This window comes from Drosophila mojavensis, unplaced genomic scaffold, assembly GCF_018153725.1.
Source record: "Drosophila mojavensis isolate 15081-1352.22 unplaced genomic scaffold, ASM1815372v1 contig_80, whole genome shotgun sequence".
Taxonomy (NCBI): domain Eukaryota; kingdom Metazoa; phylum Arthropoda; class Insecta; order Diptera; family Drosophilidae; genus Drosophila; species Drosophila mojavensis.
Genome location: NW_025318906.1, coordinates 13,527,853 through 13,547,978, shown reverse-complemented (window position 1 = coordinate 13,547,978; position 20,126 = coordinate 13,527,853). Strand labels below are relative to the sequence as shown.

Below are 20,126 nucleotides of genomic sequence, written 5' to 3'. Positions count from 1 at the left end.
GTGAAAGCCACTCAAGTGGTTTAAAAGTGCTTTCAATGCATGTGGCGCGACTGTGTCTTAAAATCTTAGCTATGTGCGAAAATCAAAGTCAATGTCGACGTTAGCAGAAGGTCAATAGCTTCGCAAATGTTGCGGCAGCAACAGCAAACATTTCACTTAAAGGTTTCTAAAGCGCAGTGAAATCAAAGTAGTGTCCATATATATTGTCGTAACAGTTTTCAATAATATTTTGAAAGGCGCGCCTATTCTAAATGCAGCCCTGGGTATCATATACGTTTTTTTATTTACTAAAATTTAAGCTCAAGAAAATATGGGAATATTCATATCGATATACAACCATTTTGCACACTCGATAGTCTGAAAAGCGATGTCGTGACATTAAAAGTCACAGTGACTTATTAGAATGCCAGCTGGAATCAATACACAATAATAAACAACAAACCATTAAAGGTATTAAATAACTCAACTTTACTTATTTCTTAGATTGAATAAATATTTTTGTAAAACAAATTCTCGTTTCAAATTTCACTTTTCATAGCACAAACATTCATCTCGTTACAGTAGCATTGCGATATGTATTCGCTTTCGAAATATCGCCCATCTCTATTTTGACGCGTGCTCTTTCTTTCCTCTTGCTCCAACATGGCTGATCAGGTAAGGCAGCAAAAATGTGTTCGAAATTAAATAAAATACGTCAGTTATAGCATTGCTATAAAACAAATTTAATGTGAAATGTGAAATATGGTGCATTGTGAGTTGAGCAATACATTTACTGTATACCATTGAATGTGTTGTTTTCCAAAAAGGAGAAGCAACAGCGAGTGAGGCTCACATTCAACCTAACCACACTTCTACGCATGCTGTTTACGCTGCTAAATACACTTGGAATTTGACTATTATTTTTGTAGCAAACAGAACGCGCATTTCGCAAGCAACACTCAGTGCCGACAATACGACGTAAGAGTGTCAATGGCAAGAAACGTCCTCGTTTCTATCGTCAAGTTGGGCTGGGCTTCAAAGTTCCACCCGAGGTAAGAGTTTCAAAGCAAATTTAACTAATGTTGCGCCCCCCTCGTTTTTCTTCCGTTCCATGCCCTACCTGCACGTTTGTGTACCCCGCAACCAATGTAACTTGTATGCCATGCTAAACAGAACGAGCGCGCCTTCCAAAAGCAGTTCGGTGTTAACCTAAACCGTAAGGTGAAGCCCGGCATCACCAAAAAGAAGGTGCTCCGCCGCTACCGTGATGTTGGTCTCGGTTTCAAAACCCCCCGTGAGGTAATGCATGTCAAACAAAAGAAATGCCCACTCTTAAAAGAAAAAAATTTGTTCATCTAATCAATTTTGTTTCTTCCCACAGGCCATCGATGGCACCTACATTGACAAAAAGTGCCCCTGGACCGGTGATGTGAGAATCCGTGGCCGCATTCTTACCGGTGTTGTGCGCAAAACTAAAATGCAACGTACTATTGTTATTCGTCGCGATTATCTGCACTTTGTGCGTAAATACAGTCGTTTTGAGAAACGTCATCGCAACATGAGCGTCCACTGCTCGCCCGCCTTCAGGTATATATACTCTACCCCATTGACATAACTACATATTACTTCTACTATGATGATAAAATCATGACGGTCTTCATAAAACAAATTGCTGAAGAAACTTGACTCTTTTTACTAAACGTAAAAAACTGACAACTAATTGTATCTGTAACTTACTGCCTTCTACTTCATTTGTTATTTATTAATATTTTTTTCTGTTCTTGCAGAGATGTGGAGCATGGCGATATCGTCACAATTGGCGAGTGCCGTCCTCTCTCAAAGACCGTGCGCTTCAACGTATTGAAAGTCAGCAAGGGTCAGGGCGCCAAGAAGAGCTTCAAGAAGTTTTAAGTGAGGACAACCGCTATGGAAGAAAATAATATTTGTAGCACTATTCTTTTTGAATAAAACAAAAAAAAAACTGTAAATTTAATTCTGTAACTTTGTAGTTCTATTCTTTCAGAATTTTCAGGAGGCGAGACCAACATTTTCTTTAAAAGGTGTGTATTAAGTAAATCTTTTGAAAAATGTATATTTCTTTTTTATTCTCTGATGATAAAATCATGACGGTCTTCATAAAACAAATTGCTGAAGAAACTTGACTCTTTTTACTAAATGTAAAAATACTGAAAATTATTCAATAATATTTAGCTATTTGTTACTCATATGTTATACTAAAGTTTGAATCTGTTATTTTTCAGGTTTTCGTTGGTGACTTCCAAGAGGATATTTTCTTAAAAAAAAAAAATACAAATGTGTTTTAATTGAATTTCAATAAAGGCCACGTAATTAAACAAAATATATTTTATTTAAATACGCATCATGTACTGGGTACTGGGTAATTCTTAGCATTATAAATTTATCAACTATGTTTAGATTTCAAACTACGCGCTTGGTTAACAAGTTTAGAAAATAATCTGCCGTTCGCTATTTGGAGTGCCCCACAATTCAAGCAGCGCGCCTATTTACAGAGACAGAAGCAGAACAGAATGACTTGCTATTCAATAGTCTGGCAACGTCGTGCATAAGCAGCTGTCTAGGATGCACTGGCAACACTCACTCAGACGCTAAACAAAAAAATTGACCAGAAAAATAAGCAACATGGAAACAGCGGGGCCAAGTGCAGAAATTGGTAAAACTACTACATATTTTTGTCTAATTGGACACTACAGCCTATATTAAGCTGATGAAAAGTGTCTCTGTATAGTTAATAATTAACTTAGACGGCTTTTGTTAGAAGTAATCAGCAGCTAAAAACTGTCTTAAAAATTTTTGCATTCTTTGTGCAGAACTACTCGAACGCGTTTTATTGCGTCTGGGCAATGCGGACAGCGATGCGAAGCTAGAAACGACAGTGGGTAAATTTCTGACGCCCGTCATCATCAAAATCAATTCGCCGCACAGTGTAGTACGCTCTAAGGTAAAACGAATCCCTGAATGACTTGGCAAAAATTTACTGTAACTTGATGTATATCAACTAGGTGGTCGAGGTGCTGACACATATAAAGCGACGTCTAACATCACGAGGCCAGGTGCAGATACCAGTGGAAGCACTCCTCGATCAATATGGAGGATCAGAGAGCACCACATTCCTTAAGAACTTTGCCATCATTTTCATTAGTATGGGTTTCCCTCGCCTGCCTTTGGAGGAGCAGACAAAACTGGCGGCCAAGGTGTTGGGTTGCGAAAGCAAACTGGAGAACTATCAGGATAAGCTATTCATGCTTCTACTGCCCATTTTGAGTGAAATGAAAATACCCGATGATCCGGCACAACGTGGAGATTTGTTTAAGCTAAAAGAGAAGCCGGCAATTTCTGCCAGTTTCTTAGCTTTACTGCAGGATGTGCTTCTGCTGCCCTATGGCGTCACACAGGATCAGGATGTGCCACCTGGACTAAGTCCTTATAGCTTTAAGCGTATCATTGCTAACAATTGGCGAGCCGAGGAGCTGGAGAAGATCAAGAAGGGCATCGTGCGCTTTTTGTGCGGGGGAGTTTTCGCTGATAATGATATATTTGCTCTACTTGTGGTTGCTTCAGCTGATACGCGTTTCAGCGTGGCCACGCCTGCCATTGCTGAGTTGAGTAAATTGTGCACCATGCTGGATTTTAGTAACCCAGCTGTGACATCTCCTCTCTACACGCTCTTCATTGGCAATCAGCATCAGTTGACGGAGCGGCAAACGCGTCCCTGTTGCGCTCGAGTGCGTCAAAAGCTGTTGCAGTATTTGGTTAAGTGTCGAGGCAAGGGTATCTTTGTAGGCAAGGGTCTCCAAGTGATCTTCGATGGACTCTTTGGCAACAATACCAATCAGAAGTGTAAGGTCCTAGCACTGCAATTCGTGGAGTTGGTGCTACGGGAGTAAGTTGGCATTGTATACTGAATCGCATACTGAATATACCCTTACTAATGTGTTTTCTTCCTCCACTTCGATAGCGGTCCACAAGATGTCGTCTCTAAGGTATCCAAAGTTCTGCTAACTGGCATCACAAAAGTCATTGGACGCGACTCTGTAGAGCCGAACGATGTACAAAATGCAGCGTATTCCGCCTTAGCTCAACACGCGCGCAGCTTTCCAGAGGATGTTAGCCAGGATTTGAAGCTAGTGCTGGCCTACTTTAATAATCTAGCGACTTGTGCACCCGACTTGCATAGCTCAATACGCGAGGCCTTGGTCTCCATGGCGCCAGCATTTGCCTGGCAAACGAAGACCAAATCAGATGCCATGGATGTGGACCAGCAAGGCGATCCATCGGAGGTGCAGTTGGATGGACAACAGCATCTGTTACTGGCCATGCTACTCGACAATGCCGAGTCCAAGATACAAATTGTCCAGAACGTAACGAGCGTCTTCCTCACCAGCTGCTATCCAGAGTTCTATGCACCGGCACGTTATTTGCTGCTGCTCATTGCAGGCGAACGGTGAGTTTTCGCTAATATACCTATAATCTGTATATACGTATCTAATCCATTTCAATCTTTCTATAAATAGCAACTCCTTGAGAGAGAATGTGACTACCTATTTGTATGGAACTTCGAAGAAGGATCATGTCAACTATAGCATGCTCTCATCCATTGAGCACACAGGCAAACATACTAGCGAATCGATTAGCGACTTTAATCATTTATCACTCGAACAACGACGCGTCTTGCTGCCCAGTTTTCATGCAATGATGGCCCATGTCCATGAGATGGCCAACAAGCGACTGAAGAAGAGCAGCTGCTGTGTGGTTATTGGACGGACCAAGCTGCCCTATAGTCTGGATGTCTACGAGGAGATACTCGACTATCTGCGTCTCTGTCTCTGGTATTCGGCGGGCATCGTCGCCGCACCGGGCGATGAGAAATATACTCATGAGCTGCGCAAATATATAATCACCAACTACGACGAGGAGGAGTCTAATGCACTGCAACAATATTTACTCTTTGTGCAGCGCGGCGTGGAGGCTAAGCGAAGTATTTATAATCGTAATCCTCAATATTATGAGAGAAACAACTCTTTCTTTCTCTTTTAGCTGATTCAACGCTACTATGTCTCTATGATCTATTGAATGCGGCACCCGAGATATTTGCGCCCAAGCAATTGCATCTACTGGAGCCGTTGAGCAACTCGCTGAAAGATGTTTCCGAAGTAATGCGTCTTAATGTCGCCCAGGTCTATGGCATACTCTGGGCCTACGGGCTACCAAATGATAAATTTGATCAGGAGATCGGCGATTGTCTAAACACCTTATCGCAGAAATCACTTGAGCATAAGCATGGCTGGCTTTTGGTGTTGGGTCACAGTTTCAATCGCAAAATTGACCAATTGCGGGAGCAAAATGTAAGCAAGGATTATGCCAATTGGACGGAGTTTGTAAATGCAGTAAAAATTATTGGTAAGTCTTGATGGACGACGTAAGGTAATACGACACATAACACTTGTTTTTCATTCACAGCGAAAATGCTAACCGAGTCGCAGTGGCTGCTCATCTCAGCAGCTGTTAAATGCACCTCGATGATTGGCAAAGTGGTTGAGATACCCAATGTGCCAGTGGAAATTCAATGCGCCACTAGCAACAACGATGACGACGATGATGCAGAAATGGCCGAAACAGAGAGCATTCAGATTTCCACGAAAATGATCATATTCAGCGTTGTTTTCCAACTGCTGCGCAGCACCTCCGTTCGGCAAAGGATTCGCGAAGAGGCAGCCAAGTGCTTGGGCTATTTGGCAATTGGAGATGGCGCCCACTTTACTAAACGCAATCTGGAAAAGTTCCTAACGCTGACCAAGGTGCAAAAGGATGCAGCATTGAATATTGCCATCTCGGAGGCAATTGTCAGCACATTGTGTGGCTACGATGTAAACAAGGGTCCGCCCACGGAGACGTTTGTGAATGTGCATTGCAGCGATGCAGATTTCGAGCAGTTCTTGATTGCCTTAATACGATTGGTTAGCGAACCCAATCCTCAATCGCGACAGGCCATCTCAGTTTGGCTGCTCGCTGTGGTCAAGCATTGCAGTAAGCGACCCGCAGTGCTCAACAAAAAGCAACTGCTGCAGTTCGCCTTTACGGAGTTGCTGTCGGACGATAGTGGTGCGTACAGCTAGGATTATATTTAAATTATTTGTGTATAACAATTGTCCTTTATTTACAGAATTCGTGCAAGATGTTGCTTCACGTGGCTTGGGCTTGGTTTACACCCTCTCCGATTCGAATAGTCAAACGGATTTGGCTAATTCTTTGCTCGATCAGTTGATTGGCGGCAAGAGGCAGGTGAATCAGGTGACTGGCGATACCGAACTCTTTGCCGAGGGCATGCTGGGCAAGACGCCAACAGGCGGTAATATCACCACCTACAAGGAACTCTGCTCCCTTGCCTCCGATCTCAATCAGCCCGATATGATCTATCAGTTTATGCAGCTGGCCAATCATAATGCCACTTGGACCAGCAAGCTGGGTGCGGCGTTTGGTTTGAAGACGCTCTCTGCGGAGTCGCGACAGAAGATGCAACCCTATCTGGGCAAGATAATACCACGTCTCTATCGTTATAAGTACGATCCGACACCCAAAATCCAGAACTCTATGATATCCATATGGGACACCATTGTCACCGACTCGAAGGAAGTAACCGAGCAATATTATTGGGAGATTCTGCGCGAACTCCTCGACAATTTGACCAGCACGGAATGGCGTGTGCGCATTGCCTGCTGCTTGGCTGTGCGGGATTTGCTTAAGCGCTCAAATGGTTTACGCTTGCGCTCCGAGGAGAAGCACCTGACATCGACCACTGGGACGGTTCGTCGGGTAACGCCTGATACCATGGATGTGGACGAGCTGCCAGAGCCGGAGCTGCGCGAGCTTTGGTATCAGCTATTCCGCGTCATGGATGACATACACGAGGGCACACGTATGACTGCCCAAGGCACAGCCACATTTCTGAGTAAGCTATGCGTGCTAGCCGCCTCCTCGGAGCATGGAAAATCCGGCACTGCCGTCGCTGCCTCAATTCTACCCTATCTACTAGAGACGGGCGTGGGTCACAAGGTTGCAGAAATACGCAAGGTCAGCATTAAGACTATATCGGAAATGATTGACTCGTCAGGTGCTTTGATTGCACCGCATCTTGCCACTCTCATACCCTGTATGCTGCGCGCTACAGGAGAGCTGGAAAACACCAAGCTCTCGTATGTGTCGACACGTCTGGGCGCCGACAATGAGGCACAGGAAGCTGTCGACAGTCTGCGCGCTGAGGCAGCCAAGTCGCATCACACCATGGAGACGATCAACAAGTGTGTGCGCTTCATTGATTACCCCGTGCTAGAGCGCATGACCCCGGAGCTCCTCGAGCTGATGAAGACCAGCGTGAATCTGGGCACTAAAATTGGTTGCGCCCACTTTGTTTGCCTGGTGAGTGAAGAGCCTACATCTGAGATTATATCTCTGTTGTCCCTCTCATATCATTTTTCTTAATCCTTTTGGTACACAAAAACTCATTCTCCTATTGATTTTCCTTCCTCACAGATCAGCATACGTCTAGGCAAGGAAATGACGCCCCTGGTGGGCAAATATTTGGGTGCCTGCTTTGGCGGTATCAAGGATCGCAATGCTACGGTGCGCAAATATAATGCGAGTGCCATTGGACATCTCATGGGACTGGCCAAGGTAAGATTGCTACTCAGCTTAGTCCTTGCTCCTCTTAAAATCTCTCTCTTGCAGGAACAATCGATTAAGAATCTTTTTGCCAAACTGGACGAGCTGTATATGGAGCAGCCAAACAATCGTTCCATTGCATTGACCATACAATCGATTAATAAGCGACACCATGAACTGCTCAAGGACTACATGGACTGCTTGCTCCCGTTGATCTTCTTTGCCATGCACGAGGAGCAGAACGAGGAGAACAAAGCGAACATTGAGCTGTGGAAGGATCTGTGGATGGACATTAGTCCAGGAGATGCGGGCATTCGAGTCAATTTGCATGTCATCCTGCCCAAGTTGGAGTCGTCGCTAACCGATGCGAGCTGGTCGCGAAAGGCGCAGGCAGCCAATGTCATCCAGAATATAGCAGTGCGGCTCGGCAGCTCTCTGGAGACAGCGGATCGAGTGCGGCTCATCAAGCTGCTGCTTAGCGGACTGCAGGGACGCACCTTCGAGGGCAAGGAGCGTCTATTGCAGGCGCTGGCTGCATTATGCAAACACCTCGATCGCCAGCACGAGATCTGTCCGAGCATCATAGATGCAGCAATGCGTGAGGCGCGCAAACAGGAGCCAGTCTATCGTACTATGGCATTAGGTGCGCTCGGCGACATATTGGATGTGCTGGAGGCAGATCGCTTTGAGGAGGTGTGCAACATGATCTGGTATTTGCTGGAGAAGAAGGAGCTGCGCGCTGTTGACTCAGATGACGATGACGAGGCTGGCTGTAGTGGCATTGCTCGCAAGGACTTAACAGCGGATGAGCGCAACAAACGCGCCCAAACGCTTAACAAATTGAAGGAGGTTGTTTGGGAGACCCTCGGCAAGGCATGGCCCAAGCACGCAATTGAAACCCAGCACAGATATCAACTCTTCTTCGCCGAGAACTGTACCAGCATTTTGAGCGAGAGCACACGGCCTGTACAGGTGAGCCTGCTGGCTGCGCTAACCAAGTACGTGGAGCGCTTGTACATCTTCGATGAGACAGCCCAGCTACCCGACATAGCGCTCGAGCGTAACAATCTGGAAAAGAAGCCGAAGACGGAGGCTCCACCATTGCAGACACGCGAGGCCATCGTGCAGAAGATCTGCAGTGATGTCCTGGCCGCCGTCACTCTAGCCGCCGGCGTACCCCATACAGGACTCAAAAAGGAGGCACTCAACATCGTTCTGATGCTGATCAAGCGTCTCAGCCTGACCAGGGATCAGTCTACGTTGGCGCTGCTCAAGCAAAATTTCGAAGCAAATCTGAGCAAATTTCAACGCGACTCAGCACCCGAGGTGCGCTGTCGCATCAAGGACATTGAGGAGAAGCTGGCACGACTCGAACAGCATCCCAACTAAAAGTAATATACTACGGCATGTGAACCTCCATGGAATATACGATTATCTATAGACACTTAAATATGCAAGCTAAGAGCACTTTTGGAAAGAGCAAAATAAATTGAACTATATTTATGTAATGAAAAATCTATTTCACATAATTTTTGGCTTGATGACTGATTTGTTTGAATTGTAAAGGTTTTGTTTACAGTTTCTCTCGCTAAAACGTGGATCAATTAAAATTCTTTGGTTCATCAACTGTCACAAAAACATTCAATAACATGCAATACCAAGAGTATATAACTATTTATATATATGAGATATATATTTATGTATCCTACTAGCCCTTGCGTGTCTGTGAAATCACTTTGTATAACAATTTCCATTTTTGACTTGACTACAAAGCCCTTTGAGCTGTCTTGACAGATGAAAAAATAATTGTTATAGTACTTAGACAGGTAGTTTAATAATGGTATTTCACAGCCTATATTTATAGATATTTAAATATATTGGCGTTAACTACATAGGATCTAGGCAGAAACGTAAATATAACTCATCCAATGACTCCAGCATGAAGGTCTTTGGATTGAAGCGTATTTGGTTGACAGTTCTATCGCATACTTCCACTCGATGCCTGCGCAGTATGTGTGCCACGCCCAGTTTCAGCTGCAGCAAACCCAGTCGACTGCCGATGCAACCATGCGGTCCAGCACCAAAGGGTATATAAGTCATGGGTATTATATCTTTTAGGCGTGACGGCGCAAAACGCTCCGGATCAAAGTGCAATGGATTGGGCCAGTACTGGAATTCAATGGAAATAGAAATGCAGAGTTTGTAAGGATTTCAGTAAAGAAATTGTTGTTAAAGCCTTCTCAAATACAATAACATGCTGCGATTGCATACGCATAAAAGCAAAGACACAAACCTAATCAACATTCTAATTAGAGAAGGCATGAATATGCTAGCGGCTCTTATTAGATTGCAGCCTGTTAGCGAATAGTTGGATCTATGTTATTCTTATTGGAATTCATATTTCAATTGAAGTAATACGCAAATATGCTCTGTTTGCTTATTATTAAATAGACTAATATGCTAAACATGCTTTTAATTAATATATTTAATATAGTATATTGACTACACTAGAGGGAATGGACTTTTTTGGCTTTTTTCCTGGGCTATCTTAATTAGAGTAGTAGATGCTTTTAGCACTGAATATTTTCAACTCTCACCTTGGCATCACGCTGTATGCCCAATATGGATATATAGGCGGGCATACCAGGCGGTATCACGTAGTCCACGTGTGGTTGCAGTGCGAAGCCCTCGGATCGTGTGCATTCACGATTGATGAATGCAGCTGCGGGATAGAGGCGCAAAGCCTCCAGACAAACCATTTTTAAGTACGGCAAGGTGGAAGCTGTCTCATAGCTGAGCTGCGCATCCTGGCCAAAGGCTGTGGCCAGTTCCCGCTTCAAACGTCGCTGCAACGCCGGCTGCTTGGCCAGCTCGTACAATGTGAAGCTCAGCAGGGCGGATGAAGTCTCAAAGCCAGCCAGAAGAATGATGCCCGCCTGGGAGGCTGTGAAATCCGAATGCTGCGTACGCTGCAGTGGCTCCAGCAGACCAAGCAGATCAACATCCGCTAGAGGATTACGTTTTTGGCATCGCTGCCGCAGCTGCTTCTCGACCATCTGCCGCATGAAACGCGCATAGCCCTCGGCAAAGACCTTGGCGCGTAGTAGCCAAGTCCATTGTGGCAAGAAGAAGATGCACATGAAGTGCAGCACCTTGGTGAGATTCGGGTGGAGCAGCTGCTTGGTCTGATCCCTTAGGAGTGACTCACCATGGCGCAGTCCACCTACATCCCAGCTGTAGAACAATCTGCCCGTCACATCGGTCGTGTACAGCTGGCACATCTCGCTCACGGGCAGCACCTGCTCCGTCCGCCCGGCCATGCGCCTATCCAGATGCTGCTCCAGCTCGAGCAGCACCTGCTGCATCAGGGGATACATGCGCTGCTTCATCCGGCCACTGCTGAACATCTGCGACATGCAGCGCCGGCTCTCTCGCCACACCGGATACTTGGCCAGGGGCAGGGTCAATGCGCCCATCGGATCATGCTGAGCATCGGCGGCTTCATACCGGTTGAGGAAGCTATTAAATTCCTTGATCAGCACCAGGCTTATTAGTTCCGGATCGCGTAGCATTAGAACCGGGGTCTGGAACACGTAGAAACCAGCAACCTTTGCGTGCTCAATGCGTGCATCTGCATAGATTTCCTTGAAGAGATCACCAAACGAGATGCGCAGCAGCAGAAGCTGCTTCAGGTGACCAAATGGCGTCCAGCTGGAGGCGGGTATATGGATCAGTCGATGTCGACGGAAGTAGCTATAGCGCTGCTCTAGGTATAAGTAGGTGCAGAGCAGCGCCAGAGACAGCAGCAGCAGAGCCAAGGAAAGAGCTAACATAACTGAAAGATAGAAGTTGGAAGATAAAATATATTAATTTTAATTGAAATCATAACTCAAATGTGTATGTATATCTCATCTCTTACATAAGAAGCTCTCATAGAAATACGCCTGAGCTCCGTTCAATGAAGTATAGAATACAAAAGAAACAAAAAGACGGCGAAGAAGAAGCATATACAATGAAAATCGCATTTCATTCAGAAATCCAAAAACCAACAAACATAGAATAGAAAATGAACCCGTGACGCAATTAGCTTAACCCCGATCGTAATCTTCCAGCGCGAGCTGAGGATAAACCCCGATGGCAAGGCAGTCGTGGCAAACAGTGGCTGGGCATCGCTTGAGCTGTGAGAATGACGCTTGGCACAGTGCTGCTTCTGCTGTTCTGCATCCTGATCTGTGGATATTACTACCTGAGACATCACTATGCCTATTGGATAGTACGTGGAGTGCCTGAGCTGCGTCCTCGGCTGTTTGTGGGCAACCTGGGCGGGCTGCTGAGCATGCGCAGTAGTCCGGCGGATTTCATTGGCGAGATGTACAATCATCCGGATGCGCAGGATAAGCCCTTTGTGGGCATTCATGTGTTCTATAAGCCAGCGCTGCTCTTGCGCGACCCAGAGCTAATTAAGCGAATCATGATCAAGGACTTTGCGAAATTCAGCAATCGCTACTCGAACTCGGATTACAGAGGCGATCCGTTGGGCTCGCAGAATATATTCTTTCTGAAGAATCCGGCCTGGAAGGAGGTGCGCCTGAAGCTGTCGCCATTCTTCACCAGCAATCGGCTGAAGAACATGTTTCCCCTGATCGATGAGGTCGGCCGCAATCTGGATGCGTATCTCCGCCAGCAGCCGCTGCACAATGAACGGATGCGCTGCTTCGATCTGGAGGCCAAGGAGCTGTGCGCTCTCTTCACCACGGATGTAATTGCCACGGTGGCCTACGGCATCCAGGCGAACAGTTTCACCCACCCGAATGGCGAGTTCCGTCGCCACGGCCGGGCGGTCTTTCAGTTTAGCCTGAAGCGTGCGGCAGAGTTCACGCTGGTCTTCTTCTTGCCACAGCTGGTGCCCTACTTCGGCTTCAAGGTGGTGCCCGCTGAGTCCGCCAAATTCCTGCGCGACACCATCAGCTATGTCATGGCAGAGCGTGAGAAGTCCCAGAAGACCCGCAACGATCTAATCGATCTGCTGATCGACTTCAAGCGCAGCACTCAGCAATCGAAATTCGTCTTCGATGGCGACATTCTGGTGGCCCAGGCCGTGCTCTTCTTTACCGCCGGCTTCGAGTCCTCCTCGTCGACCATGGCCTTCGCCATGTACGAGCTGGCCAAGCATCCGGAGGTGCAGCAGCGCCTGAGAGCTGAGATCAAACAGGCTCTCATTGCCAGCGGAGGCTGCGTCAACCAGCAGCTGATCGAGTCCCTGGAATACATGCAAATGATACTGCAGGAGGTGCTACGCATGTATCCTCCACTGCCCTTTCTCGATCGCGAGTGCACCAGCGACGAGGGCTACTCCCTGGCGCCCTTTCACAAGTTCTGCGTGCCCAAGGGCATGCCCGTTTATATACCGGCTTACGCCTTGCACATGGATCCACAGGTGAGCTGAGCTTTGCAGGTGCATAAGTAGAGAGTTGAAGAGATATTTTTAGATCTGCTTTAGCTTCATGTAACTCTTCTCAGCTTAGTCCTTAGTCTCTAATTGTAGTTCCCTTCTAACTTCTCCCCTCCCTCTCTCTTTCTCTTTCTCTCCTCGCAGTACTACCCACAGCCGAGGCAATTTCAGCCGGAACGCTTCTCCTCGAGCAACCGAAAGCAACACATTCCGTATACGTACATGCCCTTTGGTCTGGGTCCGCATGGATGCATCGGTGAGCGCTATGGCTACCTGCAGGCGAAGGTGGGCTTGGTCTATGTGTTGCGCAATCATTTGGTAACAACATCGGAGCGAACACCGCGTCGCATGAAACTGGACGCGAAGGCAATCATACTACAGGCCGAGGGGGGCATCAATTTGCGACTTGTGCGCGATCCCCTGGGCGTTTGAATAGAACTTACTTGAACTTCCGAAATGGGGGAATCTCGCTGGATAGTAGTCGAATAGTTCACCTGTCAGCAACTCACGTAGCACTAAGCTTTCATTTCGCGTGTCTTCGCATTTTAAATTGTTCAAGACGAGCATTCGAACTTCAAAATGCATTTTGATTGCCTCCGATACTTGCGTGTCGCTGCGAAAGTTGCGAGAGGTGCAACAGATAATCAAAGCGCACTACTGCGACACTCTACAAATCTCCAAATTAATAAGGGACGACCTTTGCTCAAATTGTTATTAGCGCAACAAAAAAAAAAAAAAAAAAAAAAAATCATTAGCCCCTAAGTTCGACTATCAAAAATTAAATCATGCGTATTTATGATATAATCAAAAATAAACCTTTTAAGAGGGTAATTATCAGATTTTTAGCAGCTTCAAGAGACGTTATTATATATTGGAATATATTCTTAAAGAAAGGGAAAATTAATCGATATTAATTAAAAAATAATAAGTATAGTAAGGCAAGATTTACTTCTTATTGTAATAACCTTTTACTTAAAGAGCTTCAATGGGGTTGCTGTGTTTTTGTATGCATTTAAATAATAATAATAAATTATAAATAAAAGTAGTTATATCTTGATTAATGCATTGCCTGAAGAATCAACGAACTTCATTGGATTTTACAAGAAAAAAAAATTAAATTAAATGTGCTAACAATAATAGTTGATATTCAATTAGAATACTATTGACTAATATATATTTAAAATCAATTTTTAAAAATTATACATTAATTTGCCTGATAATAATCTATATTTATTATGAATTATTTAAATAACATTTTAGCTAGTCAATCAATATTTCATATTGATTTTTAATTTATATTGGTCAATAGTATTTAAACAATTTCTATTAAAGGTGAAGATTACTATTGAAATATTTACTATTATATACATATACATATACATATATGCATTTATTAATATTTTAAATATATTTTTCTATATATAAGCATATATTTTTTTGCACTGCACTGTGCATAAATTCAACAATTTTAGTTTAGAAACGCAATTTAAATCAAATCGATATTTAAACGATTTCTAATGCCCATCAAATACAATAATATGGAAATTGATCTGAACACAACAAATCTAATCAAGCAACTGAATAATCTCTAAAGACTTAGGCTGCCAGCCGTCCGTCAGTCGAGTGACAGGGGCAAAGCGCTTAAATAATAATTTAATCGTTTTATTTACAACAAAGAACGAAACTGTCTTATCAGACGCCAGGTGAAATAACAACAACTTGAAGCACTTTGTTTTGTTTTCGTTTTTTTTTTTAATGTAAATCGAAGCCCATAACAAAAATAAATACAAAACTATAAACTGCACAATCAGCTTTACATGAGAGGATGCCCAAGCCAGAAATCATAGAGCATTCGCATCGTATAGACTATCGTTGACAATCTCGAGAAACATGCCCGACTTCAGCTGCAAAATAAACGACTTAGGATCGAATTCAATCTCCTTCACGGTCTCTGGGCAGGAGCGCACAAAATGATTCTTAAAGAAGTGGACCAGACCCAGTTTGGTCTGCAGCACTCCGATTCGACTGCCGATGCAATTGTGGGGACCCAGACCGAAGGGCTGGTAGGCCATGGGCTCAATAGATTTGCGGTTCTCGGCCGAGAAGCGTTCGGGATTAAACAGATTCGGATTGGTCCAGTACTAGATAACAGATGATTGATTATGCAAGGATTTGTTGCGAGATTTGTTAAACATTACCTTAGGATCTCGCTGCAGTGCATAGACGGGTATAAAAATGGGCGTGCCATTCTCCAGTTTGTGGTCGTAGTAGGGCTTCAGCGAAAGATCCGCTTCTCCCTTAATACTCTGATACTCGCGATCTAGGAAAGGCAGAACTGGATACATGCGCAACACCTCGTCCACCACCATGGATAGGTACTCGAGTGAATGGATTTTGTCGTAGCTCAGTTTGCCATCCTTCTCCTCGAGTAGGGCTTCATGGATTTCCTGTCGCAGCCGCTTCTGCAACTCCGGCTGCCTAGCCAGCTCCAGCAGGGCAAAGGACATGGCTGACGAGCTCGTCTCGAAGCCCGCCGTGAAGAATACTCCCGCTTGAGCAACCAAAAAGTCGTTGTTGTTGGCCAGATGCGGCTTGCCCGGCTCCAGGGCTGCCTCCTTGCGCAAGCCCACGAGCACATCGATCAGATCATTGCGCACCGTCGCCGTTCGCTCTCGCTCCGTCATGACGTGGCCAATAGTATCGCGCAGGAATTTGGAAAAATCGTCCGGAAACACCTTGATGCGCAGCAGCGACACCAGCTTCGGCAAAAAGAAGGCGACAAAGAAGTCCTTGCTCCGCGCCAGCGTCGGTGCGAAGATCTTACGGCCTTGCCTACGGAACTCGGCATCCGGATTCGACAAACTATTCGCACGCACACCATACGCTATCGTTGCTATTGAGTCCGTCGTAAACCTGGCGCACACATCCTTGATATCTGTAACGTATTTGTCTCCGTTTGCTGGCCTCTCCTTGGCTAGCATAGACTCTAGATCTGCGGCTATCTATAAGGTGGATCAATTAAGCTTTAAATTGGAAACTATTTAACGATAGTGTGAAGAACCCACCTCCTGCATGAGTGGATACATCTGCTTCATCTTTCCGCTGGTGAAAACCGGCGTCAGCTTCGTCCTTATCTCCTTCCATTGTGGATTGCGCACAAAGAACAGATTATTGGAGCCAAGGGCATCATAATGTGGATCGGTGCGTCCATAGCGATTGGTGAATCGATTAAAATCTTTGATTAGCACCGATTTAATCAGTTCCGGTTCGCGGATGACCAAACCAGGTTTATTGATCACATAGATGCCAACAGCGGCCTCATTCGCCATCCGGGGATCACTGTACACAGCCGAGATGTGCAGGCCAAAGGAGTTCGACTGCGTAAACACTGGCCCAGTATTCCCTATGATGGGCGTGGGCTGCATATAGGGTATGCCCTTGCGCTGCCAATAGCTGTGATTTCGTTGGAACCACACATAAATAGCGCTAAGCGCGCCGATAATCACAAACAGGGCGGCCGTTAAAACCATTTCACAGGAGTCTACAAAACAAATTGAACTTGATTTCAATCTTAGCTTATCCAATATATATAATCTAATATATATTTTATAATTAAAAATGAAATTTACACAAGCAATAAAAATCTTAGCAAACTCATGTAAGCAAACAATTCTAAATAAAACTTATCTAATTTACTATTATTCGGTCTTATCAAACGCATTTATTTATTTTTCTATGTACTTTGTTGATACTTTGTAAAAACTACTTCACTGAAGATAAGCAAAGCTCTTCAAAATCTGATAGTCATAACAAAAATTTGTATATATTTTATATAATGGATTATACAATGAAATTTAAATGAAACGAATTACTCTCATTAATCAATTACTTTCTATAACCTATGTTTGTACAAAATAATGCATTAAAAATATATAAATATTCTATAAAAATCATTAGAAATATCATTCATAACTATCCAAATTCCACTTATTCAAATTTCTATAATCCACATGCAAGGTATATCCTTTTCCAGATTTTCATTTACCTAAGAAATAATTTGATTCACTTCCGATTACAAGTACCGACAATTAACGAGTCTGAAATAACACTTGCGATCGATTCAAGTCTACTTCAGGTTTTTATAGACACCGACTACAGGGAAGATAATGAAACAATGTAATCAGTAGTTGGGGGCTCAACTAGATGATACGTTGTAAACGGGAATTGTTCTCAAATAATAATACATCATCAGTGGGATCAGTGGGAAGACTTAAAAATATACATTGTCAACTTGTATGTACACATTGAAATTTCATAGTTGTTTAGACTACCCTCGTTCATATATTATATATATAATATACGGCTATATACATATATAATTTTTTTTAAAGATTTTTGATTGAGTACAGGGTATTGTAAGTTGAATTACAATACGCTTTGCAGATCACTGATCATCACTTATATGTACACTTAGTAAAATGAATTTATGTCGAGATTTGTATAGCGTTTAATTACAACTGATAGACAATTCGCAATAAAAGTTGAAAAACCCGAATCGATGCAGCGAACGAGTGTAGTCTGAAATGTGATAAACGTATAAAAGTCGCCAATAAACAATTGTAACAAATATGTAAATTTATGTATTTAATGTTCTTTTTACATAAAAATAATTAATTGACACACATTTTTTCTCAAAAAAATACAATTTTGCTTATTTTAAAATATGTTTTTCAAATTGTACGCACATATTCAAATATCATAATTGTTTAGACTACCCTCGTACATTTATTATATAAATATATATATTAGATTAGCACACGCAAATTTCAAATTCACTGTCGAATCTAGCTTTCCTTGAATGCAACCACTGCATAGTGTCGTGGTGATATGACAGCATCGAACAGATCAATTAAATAGCTGTGCGTGTAGCCCAGTTCCTTGAGGTAGAGCAATCGATCGAGAAGAATTAGGCTTTCCACCACCGGTGCAAATGACATGCGCAGCAGATAAAAAAGCGATAGATAATGTCTATCTGATTCGTGCTGCTGCAGCAAGGCTTCCAGTTCATCTTCTTTGACCTCAGCCAGCCATGGAGCATTTAGCTTCTTTGAACACTTTTGCACATATTCAATAAAATTATTAAATTTTTGTACTTTGCCCACCTGCAGGGAGTTCTTTAAATCGGGAGCATGGCTGCAGACCAGAACCTCGAGTAGTGCGCGATAGTAGAGCGAAATGTTAGGCAGCTCCTTGGCTGACAAGGTGCGCTCAATGGATTGTGCGGCTAGCATACGGGCATTTCGACCCAGTTTTACTTTGCGTTCTTGAAGATACCGACTCATAGGGAATCCATAATCCGTTGATTGCTTCATCAATGCCTTATTCCCAAAGAATTCTTGTTCCGAGTAGCGCTCGTTCAATAAATGATAGCAGCAACCCACATTACACAGCACACGGCAATTATTTTGAGCATGAAAGACCTGTAAGCAAGTGGCGGCAAGATTGCCACAGGTGTGAAGGCCGGTAAGGCATATGCGCGGATCAACAACTTGTAACTCATCCTTAAAATGTTCCTTAATTAAATCGCTCAAGTTTAGTTCGGTGGTTATGTAAATCGAAGTTGTTTTATATTTATTTGTGGGGGTATTTATATGTGTTTCCTTAGTGGGAGACTTTTTACCGCGTCTTGGTGGTGTTTTTCCTTGGTTTAGAATCTCAGCGCGTTCTGTTAAGCCATTCCAGGCGCGCTAATTCAAAATTGGAAACAAAAATAGTGTTGATTAGCGCAAGTAAATTACCGATTGTCTGAATACCTCACATGCATGAATCGATATATCGATATATGTTTCTGCCACCCCGTTTCGCAGCTGTCATTCTTCTTCTTATTGCTGCATGCACGACGCGAAAACGTTTTAGCCGGCAAATAAATACGCGTTTTTCTATTTTCATTCCACAACTCGCATAAAAATAAACAATCAAACAAAATGTCAGCTGGCATGCCCATTAATCCTAAACCATTTCTAAATGGTCTGACCGGAAAGCCCGTGCTTGTTAAACTAAAATGGGGACAGGAATACAAGGGATTTCTAGTCTCAGTCGATGGCTACATGAACATGCAACTGGCAAACACAGAGGAAGTTATCGAAGGCTCCGTTACGGGCAATCTAGGCGAAGTGCTGATACGCTGCAACAATGTACTCTACATCAAAGGCATGGAAGATGACGATGAGGAGGGCGAGATGCGAGATTAAACCAACTCTCAGTACAACTTAGCATTAAGTGACCAAAAAATTAATGAAATGAAATAAAGTGTATTTATCTTTAAGCACATACCTGTAATTTACTATCTCGTGAAAGGGCATTTTTAGTGTTTGACTCATTAGCATCTATTCCAAGAACCGAAAGGCCATACTCTAGACTTAATCTCGACGAGAGGTATCCTTTGCCATCCCCAGCATCAACAATATAGCAATTGGATTCGTCTATTATACTCTTTACGAGCTTGTTTACCAAGGCCGCAGTTAGCTCCACCTGTAGATTTGTTTATATGTTTGTAAGGTTTTTAAAGCCGCTGTTCTTTTCATAATGACTTCATACCTACCTCATGGCACTTCTTAGCGCTCATAAATTCTTTAATGTTAAGCTGAGTTTGCATTTGAGCATTCAGCAGGTGGTCTAGTTGCTCAACACTGGTCAATAGCTCTGTGGTACTGGACAAGCGTTGGCGCTTACTAATTTCCAAAAATTGAGCAAGTGCTGGAAACTGTTGCAAATCAGTTGAGTCATTCGAAAATAATATTTCTATGGCTTGTTGTACGTCCACAGCTGTTGGAAGCTCAGCTCTTAATGACTGAGGCACAAATTCATTCCAATAGTCATCCGTTAGGTAGTTAACCATGTGGCAATTAACTAATGACATGTACGGCGTCAAGTATTTTATTAACTCATCGAGTCGACACTGTAGCTGTCCCACTCCTATATGTGCCATCTTGTTAGT

General features: G+C 43.7%; 6 protein-coding genes across 8 annotated transcripts; 4 read left to right on the top strand and 2 right to left on the bottom strand.

The window, feature by feature from the left end:
* Nucleotides 1–624: 624 nt before the first annotated feature.
* Nucleotides 625–1,967, top strand: LOC6579787 (40S ribosomal protein S11). 2 transcript variants are annotated; one of them, XM_044010749.1, is made up of 4 exons: nt 625–654; nt 1,153–1,278; nt 1,361–1,566; nt 1,767–1,967. In XM_044010749.1, the coding sequence occupies exons 1-4, from the start codon at nt 643–645 to the stop codon at nt 1,888–1,890; spliced, it is 468 nt and encodes a 155-aa protein (XP_043866684.1). In that variant the 5' UTR covers nt 625–642; the 3' UTR covers nt 1,891–1,967. The 2 variants fall into 2 exon arrangements, with proteins under 2 accessions (XP_043866684.1, XP_002005665.2); XM_002005629.4 differs by lacking the exon at nt 1,153–1,278 and adding an exon at nt 909–1,031 and having other exon boundaries at nt 628–654.
* A 594-nt stretch (nt 1,968–2,561) lies between these two features.
* On the top strand, nt 2,562–9,192 carry LOC6579785 (proteasome-associated protein ECM29 homolog). Its single transcript, XM_002005628.4, has 10 exons — nt 2,562–2,671; nt 2,829–2,959; nt 3,021–3,901; nt 3,977–4,462; nt 4,533–4,996; nt 5,056–5,418; nt 5,479–6,120; nt 6,182–7,434; nt 7,549–7,689; nt 7,744–9,192. Exons 1-10 carry the CDS (start codon nt 2,641–2,643, stop codon nt 9,064–9,066), a joined length of 5,715 nt encoding a protein of 1,904 aa, XP_002005664.1. The 5' UTR covers nt 2,562–2,640; the 3' UTR covers nt 9,067–9,192.
* A 294-nt stretch (nt 9,193–9,486) lies between these two features.
* Nucleotides 9,487–17,413, bottom strand: LOC6579782. Its single transcript, XM_044010588.1, has 7 exons — nt 17,175–17,413; nt 16,195–16,670; nt 15,328–16,131; nt 14,975–15,270; nt 13,573–13,742; nt 10,275–11,512; nt 9,487–9,846 (listed from the first exon to the last, which is right to left on the bottom strand). Exons 2-7 carry the CDS (start codon nt 16,657–16,659, stop codon nt 9,565–9,567), a joined length of 3,255 nt encoding a protein of 1,084 aa, XP_043866523.1. The 5' UTR covers nt 16,660–16,670; nt 17,175–17,413; the 3' UTR covers nt 9,487–9,564.
* On the top strand, nt 11,857–14,186 carry LOC6579783 (probable cytochrome P450 6g2). Its single transcript, XM_002005626.4, has 2 exons — nt 11,857–13,114; nt 13,274–14,186. Exons 1-2 carry the CDS (start codon nt 11,864–11,866, stop codon nt 13,559–13,561), a joined length of 1,539 nt encoding a protein of 512 aa, XP_002005662.1. The 5' UTR covers nt 11,857–11,863; the 3' UTR covers nt 13,562–14,186.
* A 409-nt stretch (nt 17,414–17,822) lies between the features above and the next one.
* Nucleotides 17,823–20,117, bottom strand: LOC6579780 (methyltransferase-like protein 25). 2 transcript variants are annotated; one of them, XM_044010735.1, is made up of 4 exons: nt 19,731–20,117; nt 19,463–19,660; nt 17,972–18,876; nt 17,823–17,938 (listed from the first exon to the last, which is right to left on the bottom strand). In XM_044010735.1, the coding sequence occupies exons 1-3, from the start codon at nt 20,115–20,117 to the stop codon at nt 17,974–17,976; spliced, it is 1,488 nt and encodes a 495-aa protein (XP_043866670.1). In that variant the 3' UTR covers nt 17,823–17,938; nt 17,972–17,973. The 2 variants fall into 2 exon arrangements, with proteins under 2 accessions (XP_043866670.1, XP_043866671.1); XM_044010736.1 differs by lacking the exons at nt 19,463–19,660; nt 19,731–20,117 and adding an exon at nt 18,948–19,133 and having other exon boundaries at nt 17,823–18,876.
* LOC6579781 (small nuclear ribonucleoprotein F) lies at nt 19,114–19,454 on the top strand. Its single transcript, XM_002005624.4, has one exon. It carries the CDS (start codon nt 19,114–19,116, stop codon nt 19,378–19,380), a length of 267 nt encoding a protein of 88 aa, XP_002005660.1. The 3' UTR covers nt 19,381–19,454.
* Nucleotides 20,118–20,126: the final 9 nt, after the last annotated feature.